Consider the following 11,664-nt stretch of genomic DNA (forward strand, 5'->3'; position numbering starts at 1 on the left):
TAAAGTTATAATAGCAATAATTCTTTAAATCTGAGTCAGATTGGCTAGGTGTACAGATTATCTATACACTGTAAACATTTTCTGCTGTAATCTGTAGATCAGCCTTTTTATAGTATTTCCTTTTACTGCAGTTATCTTGAGTGATGTATTTTTAGGGTTGGAGTAGAGCAAAATGTGCAGTTGAGCTGTTTATCACTTAAACTAGTTGGGCAATTTGAGAAAACTGTGAGCTTAAAGGTATTGTGGAGGATTTCTTTGAAAAGACTTGCCCTCTCTACTTAAAAAAAAAAAAAAAAAAAATGCATGTGTGCAACTCTGTACCAAAGGAATGTCTATCAAACGCATGCACAAGCCAATTTCTCCTTGTACATGCTCTGTTTAAAGGTTTCTGTTTGCATTACTCATACAAGCTTACTTTCCAAAAGAGGATTTGCAATTTTTCCACTATGTCAGACTCACTACCAGTAAGTGAAAATGGGGACGAGCACGTATGACGGCCACTTACTTTGATGATCCGCACTGAAAAAGAACATCCTCCACTATACCCTTAAGTGTGCAAACTTTTAAGTTAATATTTTTTCTTTAATACTCTTTTAAATTACAGCATTCAGTCTTTTTGCAGTTCTAAATTACTATTTTATCATAGTTGTAAAGCTGATGTTTAAATAGAACCTTTGTTAGTTGAATATTGCCAAGTTGTGATGAAGAATGCTGATATATCCCTGCTGGATGGGAAGGAAGGATGGAAAGTGTTATTTAACAAAGTATTTGGCTCTGTAGACTTTTGAGAACCATTGCATACTAAGTCAGACACCAGTTGAGTGAATGTGATCTGATGTCACACAGGACCAACTCTTCTGTTGACAAGTGAAATTATCAAACAAAGGCTTGGAGCTGCAGCACTGGATAGGTAAGTTTTTACGCTCAAATTTATGGGAGAGGTTCCAATATATACTTTTTATGCTTTATGTTTCCCAGAGCATATATTAGATATAGAAGCATAAAGACTTCCCCCACTGTTGCTCTTTCAATTATGTTTAACTATTTTTTTAAAGGCACAAGAGAAAAATAGATCTGCAGTTCACTTTATTAATAGACTCTCATCGTCTTCAGTGTGCACGAGTACCGTCTTTCCAGCTGGCTGGGCCAACAAGAAGACATCCATCGCATAGTTCTTTATCAGACTGACTCCACATTGACCCCGTGGACTCAGCGGTGCATCCGTCAGGCTGACTGCATCATTATTGTGGGACTAGGGGAGCAAGATCCTGCTGTTGGAGAGGTGAGATGGAAAGAATGGGCAGCAAGAGATGAGCTGGAGGTCAAAGTTATATTTGTAAAAGAGTTTTTTGCACATTTTTTCTTTTTTTTATGGATGCACATAAGACTATTTGTATGTCATTAATATGATGTAAATAACAGTTAAATTGTTTAGCAACTTCAAAGAAGTACGTAATCTAAAATTAGATATGGAGTACCAGGATAAAGGCAAATTGTGGCAAAATCCTTTTTTCCTGCAGTAATTTTGTACTGACAGCCAGAAAGGATCTAGAATTAAACTCATCCCAGTTAGAAGCTGAAATAAAGAAGATGATTCTTCTTTTTGTATTTTCTGAACAGTTGGGGTATTTTATCCATAACATTCTGAATATATCAATCAGCTTTACCATGAATCTCTGTCTGTGTCATGAAGGTCACTTCCAAACATTATTCAGTCGATTCAGGTTGGGCCCTTCATGTTTAAACATTGTAATGGCTGAACTGTCTCCGGGTGACATGCATTTGAACCTTTAGCAAGCTTTGAAAAATGAGCAAAGAACTGATGGATGTGAAAGAGAATCAAGGTCTCTAAGTGCACGTATGACTCATGAAGGAGAAGTGATCTCTTCTAAAGTGGAGCGGAAAAAGGAATGAGCCCTTGTTGACCAGGAAATTGAAGAATGAATCACAAGAGAGATCAATATTTACCCAAATTCAAAATGAGTTAGATCTTTGGTTTTATTTTTTCCCGCTTTGGGTAAAACACTTCTAGAAAAAAAAAATGGAAAGGGGATACCGATAATCTGATCTAAAAATAATCAGATTTCCTTTAATCAGAATGTTAAATGTTAATAGTTAATAGGATAAAGTCAGTGAGCCTAAATGCAAATATTTAGTGGAATGTATATTTTTTGTTATATGTTGTAAAACATGATTATTTTACAGCTTGCTTCACAACTTGAAATTTTTTGCCCTTTGAATTAAGATCACCTTTCAAATAATTGAAATCGAAGCTAGTTTTTAAAAGCAATATATGTAAATTGTCATTTTTGTTATGAAAGTTGGTAAAAAAAAAAGATGGATTAATTGGATTCGTTTGGGGAAAAAAAATCAAAGATTAGATTTTTAAATCATTTCCCCCAGAACTGTTTTTTTTTTAGCCAATTCTTTGGATTCTTGAAGTTGATTCTGCTTTTCTTTCCTTTATTTACATAAGAATAACACAATAATGTAAAATGTTAAACAAGTCTCAATTTAAACTAAACAAAAATCATGTCATAATAAGTAACTAAACATTAAAGATAAATAGAAAAGGCAGGGGAACAGCAATGTGTACGCTTCAGAAGGCATGGCTACTGCATTCACTAATGTATAGGCCGACGCATGCAGATATCGACCGATACCAAAGCAAGAAAACAAACTGCAATATCAGCCAAAAATATTGGCCGGCCAATGTATCAGTCTATTTCTAGTTTAGATCTTTAGAAAAGCATGTTAACCTAATATGTGTGGCTTTGCCCTGAGGGAAAAAATAATTCAACATCCAGAAATCACCCTTGCTGTCACAGAAGTCTCATTGATTTTTATTGTATGTTTCTTAGTTGCCCTATGTTATTTGTAGCATTTTATAGGTAGAAATACAATTTGCCTGTTTAAACCTGAGGTCCTTCCTCATTCTTGTACAAATTTTATAAAAAGAAAATTTCACCCAATGCCCAAAGTATTTATAATTCCATCTGTACCAGCATCAGAAGGAAAAAAGTGTCAAACTTAAAGCTCAGAAACATCTGTGGTCGTTTCCTCTCTTCCCCCAGCTGGAGCGCATGTTAGAAGGAAGTGCAGTGCGGGCCCAGAAGCAGCTGGTGTTGTTACACCGAGAAGACGGCCCTCCTCCCCAAGGGACTGTGAACTGGCTGAATATGCGAAGCTGGATCTCCAGGCACCTCCACCTCTCCTGTCCCAGAAGGGTCTTCTCTAAAAGGAGCCTTCCCAAGCTGGTTGGAATATCTCATTTATCAAAGCTTAGTATCGCAACCACACTTTGAGCTTATAGTGTTCTCCACTCCATCCATTCCATTTTCACTTATTTTCTCAACTTGCCTTACTTTTCTTTTCTTCAGCTAGAGCTGTACCAGCGTGTGTTTGAGAAGCCTGCAGACCGCCACTCTGACTTCTCACGTCTGGCTCGGGTTCTCACTGGTAATGCTATTGCTCTCGTCCTTGGAGGAGGAGGGGCCAGGTAAAATGATTTCTTAACTGATCTTATTACATAAACAGATGGCAGTCTGTGTCATGTTTGTTGTTGTCTCGCTCTCCTAATCAGGGGTTGCTCACAAGTGGGGATTATGAGAGCACTCTGTGAGGCCGGTATCCCGGTGGACCTGATTGGTGGGACTTCTATTGGAGCCCTAATGGGGGCTCTGTATGCTGAGGACCGCAGCCTGAGCCGCATGAGGATTAGAGCCAGAGAATGGGCAATGGTGAGAATCCCCTACATGCTGTAGATGAGCTTTGATTCATCAGTCACACAATACAATCTAAGGGTTTTTTAGAGTGTTACACCTGTCTTGTGTTATCTGGCTTTAGATAAGTGAGGCTCCTCCTGTTCACATATATGTTTGGAGCACTCAAAGAATGAGATCTTTGATCTGTCCACTTCAGTGTTTTTGGCTGAGGACCACATGAGGTTCCCCCTAGGCCTCTAAAAATAGTAAAACTCACAAGTGAGCTGTGTCAAAAATATTTGTTATTTTTCTTGCTCTTATTTTTCAGTATGACGATCATCAAAGTAAAAAGAAAACTATGTATTTTTTTTTTTTTTGAAGGTCCCAGTTGTATCTTTTACCACTCAGATATTTATGCTTATAGCTTTATCATTTGCCTTTTACTCTGCCAATAGGAAATGACATCAACATTTAAGAAGGTTTTGGATTTCACATGTCCTGTGTCGTCCATGTTTACGGGTGCTGGCTTCAACTCTAGCATCAGCAACGTGTTTCAAAGCAAACAAATTGAGGTGAGCATAATTTTATTCTATTTTTTTTCCTTTTTTAAAGGACGCATCAGGGTCTAGAGCAGAGGTCACGGATTCGCGGGCCGTGGTCCGGATCTGGACCCACCTGCTGGCTAATCTGGACCCAACCTGATTTAAAACATTTGTAAATTACCTCATGTTGTCCGACGACATTGTCGAACTTTACTTGCGCCACTTCTCCTGTTAATACGGTAAAGCCCTCCGGACCCTCCGGGACCAGGTTACACATGATACAAATTAGCCAATGAGCTGCTGTTAGTCTGGGTTGCTGCTGCTGCTACTTTTAGATACAGCAGGCAAACCTTTAGCAAGCTGGGCGATGGGAAAGAATGAGAAAGACGATGAGAAAAATAGAGCAGAGAAAGTGTGTACTGCTGGAAGAAGTGCAGTGAACTGGTGAAAGAAAAGTGAAATGGTGTACTCAAATATAACCCTGCACATTTTGAGTGTGTTTGGCTAAACCTACTGCTGTGAAGCAGGATTTTTCACCATGAAAATAATCAAAAATAAATATCGATCCTGGCTCAAGAATGAGCACCTTGATTTGTACTTGAGAATGGCTTTGTCTCCATTCAAACCGAGTTTTAAAAGACTTGCAGGGCAGCCTAAAGCCCACTGCTCTCATTAAGCCAGAAAAAAGAAAAACAAAATAACAAACGGTTAGTTGAGGTTTTCTATAGAATATGTGAATCAGGAAATTGTCTATATACCAAACTGAACCATAGTTGTTCTCTACTTCAAAAAAACACTTTAGATTTTAAAATGGAAAAATGTTCTGTTCTATTCTTTTATATATATTTTTATTTTATTTAAAAATTCAATGTATAACATGAATGCAAAAAAAACTCCTTTTATTTCAGTGTTAAATGCTGTTTAGATTAACAGATTCTAATTAAAAATGTCTCCGGACCTTTACTGGTTGATGATTTTCTTTATTCGGACCCTGCTGATTTTTAATTGTTTAAGCTGACGACTATCCTTATCTAATTTACCGTTTCATGAGTTTTTTAACTATTGTTTTTGAAATGCAGGACCTTTGGATCCCATATTTCAATATTACCACAGATATCAGTGCTTCAGCCATGAGGGTACACACTGATGGTGAGTGTTGAGTTAGTGTTGCTCTCCTACTTTTTCTTTATGTCTTCTAACTTAGCTCTTCTTTCCTTAAAATTTTCCTCATTTGGCAATTATTTAACCCATATTTTAATTATTTTGTTTAGTTTACCTTTATTTTAAAACATAATATACATCTCACCTGAGTTTAGGTGCGTTTCTTTAAATATATAATGTGTTGCCTTCTCACTTACTGACACCGTATTAAAGATGTTGACAAAAACCTTTAAAGAATTGTTGTAAACCTATATTCTATTTTTATTAAAGATATTTTACATCTCTTACCATCCTCTTCCCTGTGTGTGGTGAAAAGTAAAACCTGGATCTTTATCTCGTTTTAAGCATACAATTGTTCTACTGTACTTATAAATAGTAAATATAAAAATTTAAATATATTTGTTTTATAGGAACTGGTAATAATACTTCAATTCAATTGATTTTTATAGTGTCAATTTACAACACATGTAATCTCAAGGCACTTTACAGAGACAATTCAACCAGATCATCCAATCAGATTGGTTCATAGTTTTGTATCTAAGGAAAACCAGCTGATTGCATCGAGTCATTCACTAAAAGGCAATCCCTCACACCAATCATGCTTGAAGCGACTATGGAGAGGAAAAACTCCCTTTTAACAGGAAGAAACCTCCAGCAGAACCAGGCTCAGTGTGAGCGGCCATCTGCTGAGGGAGCATAATGTTGGAGAATGAACTGCAGAATGGGAGAATGGATAATAAATGTAAACATGTTTTTCCTTAATTTGAAATATACAGTTTAAAAAAAAAAATTCAATTGAAGTATTTGAATTGGCTTTAAAATATTTTTCAATTTGAGATTATTGTGTTTGAATGAATATTTTTACATTTACTTTTTACATCTCTTTAGCAGGAGGGGCAGTAAATGTACAGGGATGTCGTTTTTTGAGGCAGGGTTTCTAAATGTCCTGTTTGCTGGTTAAGGTTCCTTGTGGCGGTACGTTCGAGCCAGCATGTCTCTCTCAGGATACCTGCCTCCTCTCTGTGATCCCAAAGATGGACACCTACTGATGGATGGAGGCTACATCAACAATCTGCCTGGTTTGTTAGACTCCTTCATTTATCACCATATTAAATATGTTATTTCTGTACCTTAATATATGCATTTGTGGGGAATTATATCTACATATCTTTTATGTTTCCTGGTAATGTTTGTTTCTTTCTCTTTTGGGTTACTTTCGATTTTTCCAGCGGATGTGGCGCGCTCCATGGGGGCCAAGGTGGTGATAGCTATTGATGTGGGCAGCCGGGATGAAACAAACCTCACTAATTATGGCGATTCGCTCTCAGGCTGGTGGGTGCTATGGAAACGCCTCAACCCCCTGGCAGAGAAAGTGAAGGTGATGAATTGATTAACGAATAAAAACGCAACAAGCTGTGGGAGGAGGTTTTGGAAAAAAATAAATAAACCAGGTCTATGAATAACAATAAGGATTATTTGTGGCGGTGCCTTTGGTTTGATCATTAAGTCGATTTCAACAGGTGCTGAATATGGCAGAGATTCAGACGCGGCTGGCTTACGTATGCTGCGTGAGGCACCTGGAGTCTGTTAAAAGCAGCGACTACTGCGAGTATATCAGGCCCCCAATCGACAGATATCGGACCCTGGAGTTTGGAAAATTTGATGAGATAGCTGTAAGTTTTAGGCACACTTTGCTTACTTTAATCAAACTCTCCTCAGGTTATAGCTCCCGATGCCCCATTTTTTTTTTTATTAGCCTAACATTGTTTGGTGTCTTTTTATGATTTATTCTTTCAAATCTGTGTGTGTTTGTGTTGTGTTGTAGGAAGTGGGCTACCAGCATGGTAAGACCGTGTTTGATGTGTGGAGGCGGAGTGGCGTAGTGGAGAAAATGATGAAAGACCGGCACCAAGAGGAGACACACAACACCCAATGCAAGAGCAATGTACGTGAGGGGATGTGATAAATATAGGCGACACACTTTACATATGTGAAAATTACACCTTAATTGGAGGTTAGGTTTTGATGCCACAGCAAGTCAGCTGCATTTTCCAACATTTAGTCTCTGCAGCTAAGCTAAAGCAATTATAAAGTTTATTTAGTACAATTAAGATGACCCTCTCGCTGCTGGTAATTGATTCACGTTTACTTTTGTATTGACCTTAAAAAAACAGCAATGTCTTTAAAAAAAATGATCAATTAATCCAGTAGAAAAAAGGCAAAATTGTGATGTAAACAAATCAAAAAATTTATTCACACTTCCTTATTCTAGCTTGATTTGTTAAGTCAATGTGTTGTTTTTAAGTGGTAAAACACCTTAGACGTGAATACATAAACATTTAAGATCTACTGCATTTGTTTAAATGAATAAAGTGGGTAAAGTATTAAATAGAAAATTGTTTGGAACCATAAAGCCCAACCTTTAACCTTACATTGTATAAAAAAAGAAAACTATCAGAACTTGACATGTTTTCTTTTAAAATAAAAAATTAAATTATTTATAATGTGCTGCCTGCTGTAGAGGGCCACACATTTAGCTCTAAGATGCTTTTACTTATTGATCTGCTTGCCAACAAAACGTTGGGCTGCAGGCAGTCACGTCTATTCAGCATCATTAACATTAAGCTTAGAAAAGCTGAAGGAAATAGAAAGTATCTTAGCAGAGCTGAGGTGTGCGTCCACAGTTCAGTTCTGTGTGGCAAGAAAAAACTTTAAAATAAAAGTTGACCTTTTTCTCAAGTCATCTGGAAAAATAATTGATAAAAAAAAGCAATTGATTCTCAAGCAAGGTATCATATTACATATACTTAAGTCATCGTTTTTGTTTTTACTATTAAATGTTAACCACACAGTGATAAGTTTTTTATGACTTGATCTCTATTAAATTAAATATTAAATGACTGATTCACTATTTAAAAATTCATTGCCTGAAAAGGAGGTCAGCATCCTTACCAGGAAGTCATTTTAATTTTAGAACCTCTGGGAATAATGTTGGATTTTGGGCAAAGTTTAGAGTTGACTTGGCCTTATAAAGGATTTTAGCTTTACTTAAGTCACTGTAAGGCCACAAAAAATCAGGGATTACCTCCATTGTCAAATCAAATCCTTCTTTAGATTAGACTTTTAGCAATGTTAGAAAAGCCCACATTCTTACAAAATCAAATGTATTTATTCAAATGTTAAATTAAAGTGTTGCAAGAACATTAGTAAAACAAAGGGATAGAAATTGATCATGTGAAATACAGCAAAAACAAAATGGCAGAAAATATGCGCACCTGATTTAAAAATGGAAACAAGAATGAAGCTTTTGTTAGGGGTTTGAGATTTGAACAGTTTGGCTGTCTTCTGACCAACTCCCATTTTTATTCTTTAAACAACAGCCTGCCCACACAGACATTTAATGATGTCTTGCTATTTTCAGATACTCTTGTAGGATGCATCTCAAGGGAAACAATGCATGTCTTCCACTTAAAATGCATATTGTTGAACAAAATTCCAAAAAAATAACAGAAGCAAAAAAGTGAGATTTGGATGATAAAATGCATCTTTCAATTAAACCCCTTTTGAATTGAGGTGATACTCAAACTTCTGCATTAAATTTTAAATGACAGATGACGGCTTTCAGCACAAAACAAAAAGGGCATGCATTGTGCCATCAGGTTGTCGTTCCCATACATGTCACTTTAGGCTGCTAGCTGATGGCTAAATGAGTTTGAGGTTGAAGAAGTCTTGTCAAAAAATAATTTTTTGTTGAATTTGTGTGTCTCTCAGGTGATGACGTGTCCAAATGCCTCCTTCACTGACCTTGCAGAAATCGTGTCTCGGATTGAGCCTGTCAAACCTGCGCTGGTGGATGGTATAACTCCTGACACACATTTCTAACAATCCTGTCCCTCAAATAGTTTTTATTTTTACTCATCAGAGGAAATCGATTGGTTACCCAGTGCATAATAATTAAATTTATAAATGTATTTTAACTGGAAATAAAGAAATTAACTGTTTTAATCTTTTAAATGCAGCATTTCTTTGAAAATAATACCTAAAAAAATATCTATAAGCTTCTAAGTTCTTCTCTTGGGAGTGCTATTTTCTTACCCAGATTTTTTTGGTGCTATTTGAGTTCTTATGGGGTTATTTTCCGGGGGATTTTGAATTTGCCACATTATCTCCTTCTTAATTCACTTATTTCATCCTTTTCACCCACAACCTGCTTCTGTTCTCCCCGTCCTCCACTGTTTCCCCTCATCAGAGGAGTCAGACTATCAGACTGACTATGAAGAGGAGGCATTGGAGAGTGCACTGTCTGACATGGAGATGTACAGTCACTACGGGGAGCACACTGAAGGGGAGGAGACGGCTGACACGGTGTGAACTACTTGTAATGACACTGGAGGGTCTCTCTTTCTAGTCCTAATATTAAACACTGTTCCCATTTATAACTGTAGACTAAAATCTCTTAACACATTGAATATTTATGTTTTCACCTAATCATGTTTGTACATCTGGCATTTTTTTAAAAAACATCACTAAAAATGCCTGCAGAGATTTTTAATCTCTGCAGGCTCTTTTTTTTTTTACCAGAGATGTCCTGGTCCAGAACTAATATCAGAAAATCAGTCCAATATTAGCAAGATAGAAATGAATATCTGGTTCTATTGATCTGCTTCTAAAATATATAATTCCAATATAAGCAGACTGATAGAGGCACAACATTCCAGTGTTTCTATCCAGCAATGCGGCTCTAGTTCTAGTTAAAATCTGACAGACATTTCAGCTGAGTTCAGAACTAGTCATGCACAAGTTTTCTATCTTCTAATTTGGGTGTTTTTTTTTCTTTTATTCAATTGTAGTCATAAGTCATATCAGGCCCCCAAGAACTGATCGTATAGGTAGGTTCAGTTGTTCTCATTAGTAGCATTGCCAACAACTGTTTTCAGATTAATAATACTTGAACAAGGTGTTCAAACATTCCACACAACCAAACACGTAATAAAGTTTAATAATTTGAGCTGATCTTGTCATCAGTCAATAATCAGAGCTGTTCTATCAGTGTCATATTGGAAATGGAACAGTTTTTGGGGACATCTCTTCCAGCAGGTTCATTGACCAAACATAAGAGATTATTGCTTGTAACATAATGTGCAAATTAAAAGTATGTGATCCACAAAAGTGTCACCAGATTACATTATATGATGGCGGTTCTGTGAATCATAGCAGTGAATGAAAGGAGCTAAAAGTCTCCCTCTGCTCTGCTTGGAAAAATCAAAAAGGTTTCAACATACTTTAGTCATTTATTTTATTCCGCTCAAGTTTTCCTGTTTTTATTGCATTAAATATGTTTGTTGTATATTTACAATTCAAACCATATCTCTACGTCTTCTCTGTCAGGATGAGGAACAGGAGAGGAAAAGACTGACCCGTGGGCAGCCTTCAACCCCCTCCTCCAATTCATAGGAGCAACAAAAATGTTCCAAACAAGCCATTAAGGAAGCAGCAGTCTGAACAACACCCAAACAGGTCACAAATATTCCGCCGCATTTTACCCTCCTCTGTCCCTCACGACTCCAACATGTAATTGTGTGCAAAAAAACTGCTCTAACCTCTCCAACCTGTGGTAGATGTGTGTCTGGGACTCATTGCTATTCACTGGTTTACCAGGCAGCTCCTAAACCAATCTCTCATATTGAGATAGTTGATGTGACTTCTGAAAGCTTTAAGTAAATCACAGCTTTTCAGTGGAAGGTAAGAAGATGGGTGACGACCCTATTTCCATGAAATAGTCCTCACTAAGGCCAAGTTAAAAAAGTAAATAAAAAATCTTCCTTGAAACTGTGGACATTTGAAGTAGTTTGGGATTCCCAAGTCAGAGTTATGTGTTTTTTATTTTTTGCTTCCTTATAGCTGTTTTTTTTTGCACAAATGTTGTCAATTGTGATTATTCACTGGAAGTATCCCCCTCTGTGGTATTGCGCAGAAACATAAACCTCAAATAAGACATTTTACAAGGAAATAAATATAGTCAGTTTTTTGCCCTCATTTTTTTCTTTTCTTTCTTTTTTTTTTTTTTTTTTTTTTTAAGTATAAACAGTTTCAGGTCTGTATGTGTTTCAAAGTAAAGCATCTAACCCTCTGATCTGAGTGTGATGGGCACCAGTTTGATTTTTTAGGATGCTTAATGTAGCCAAAAACCTTTGGCTATACAAGCTCCCTCAGTGCCCTGTAGGTTAATCCTCAAGCTGTTCTCTGATTGTTTATAA

At 36.7% G+C, this 11,664-nt stretch overlaps 1 protein-coding gene across 1 annotated transcript in view; it reads left to right on the top strand.

The window, feature by feature from the left end:
* The window catches only part of LOC107100080 (patatin-like phospholipase domain-containing protein 7), a 25,793-nt gene extending 14,884 nt beyond the window's left edge, over positions 1 to 10,909 (top strand). The window contains 14 exon segments of the mRNA XM_015398442.1: positions 847 to 910; positions 1,114 to 1,282; positions 3,075 to 3,257; positions 3,381 to 3,499; positions 3,584 to 3,740; positions 4,160 to 4,276; positions 5,326 to 5,395; positions 6,370 to 6,486; positions 6,637 to 6,785; positions 6,928 to 7,080; positions 7,233 to 7,352; positions 9,179 to 9,263; positions 9,657 to 9,772; positions 10,796 to 10,909. Coding sequence (XP_015253928.1) covers positions 847 to 910; positions 1,114 to 1,282; positions 3,075 to 3,257; positions 3,381 to 3,499; positions 3,584 to 3,740; positions 4,160 to 4,276; positions 5,326 to 5,395; positions 6,370 to 6,486; positions 6,637 to 6,785; positions 6,928 to 7,080; positions 7,233 to 7,352; positions 9,179 to 9,263; positions 9,657 to 9,772; positions 10,796 to 10,909 — 1,733 coding nt within the window.
* The last annotated feature ends 755 nt before the right edge of the window (positions 10,910 to 11,664 follow it).

The sequence above is a fragment of the Cyprinodon variegatus genome, unplaced genomic scaffold (assembly GCF_000732505.1).
Source record: "Cyprinodon variegatus isolate N-32 unplaced genomic scaffold, C_variegatus-1.0 Scaffold29, whole genome shotgun sequence".
Lineage (NCBI taxonomy): Eukaryota > Metazoa > Chordata > Actinopteri > Cyprinodontiformes > Cyprinodontidae > Cyprinodon > Cyprinodon variegatus.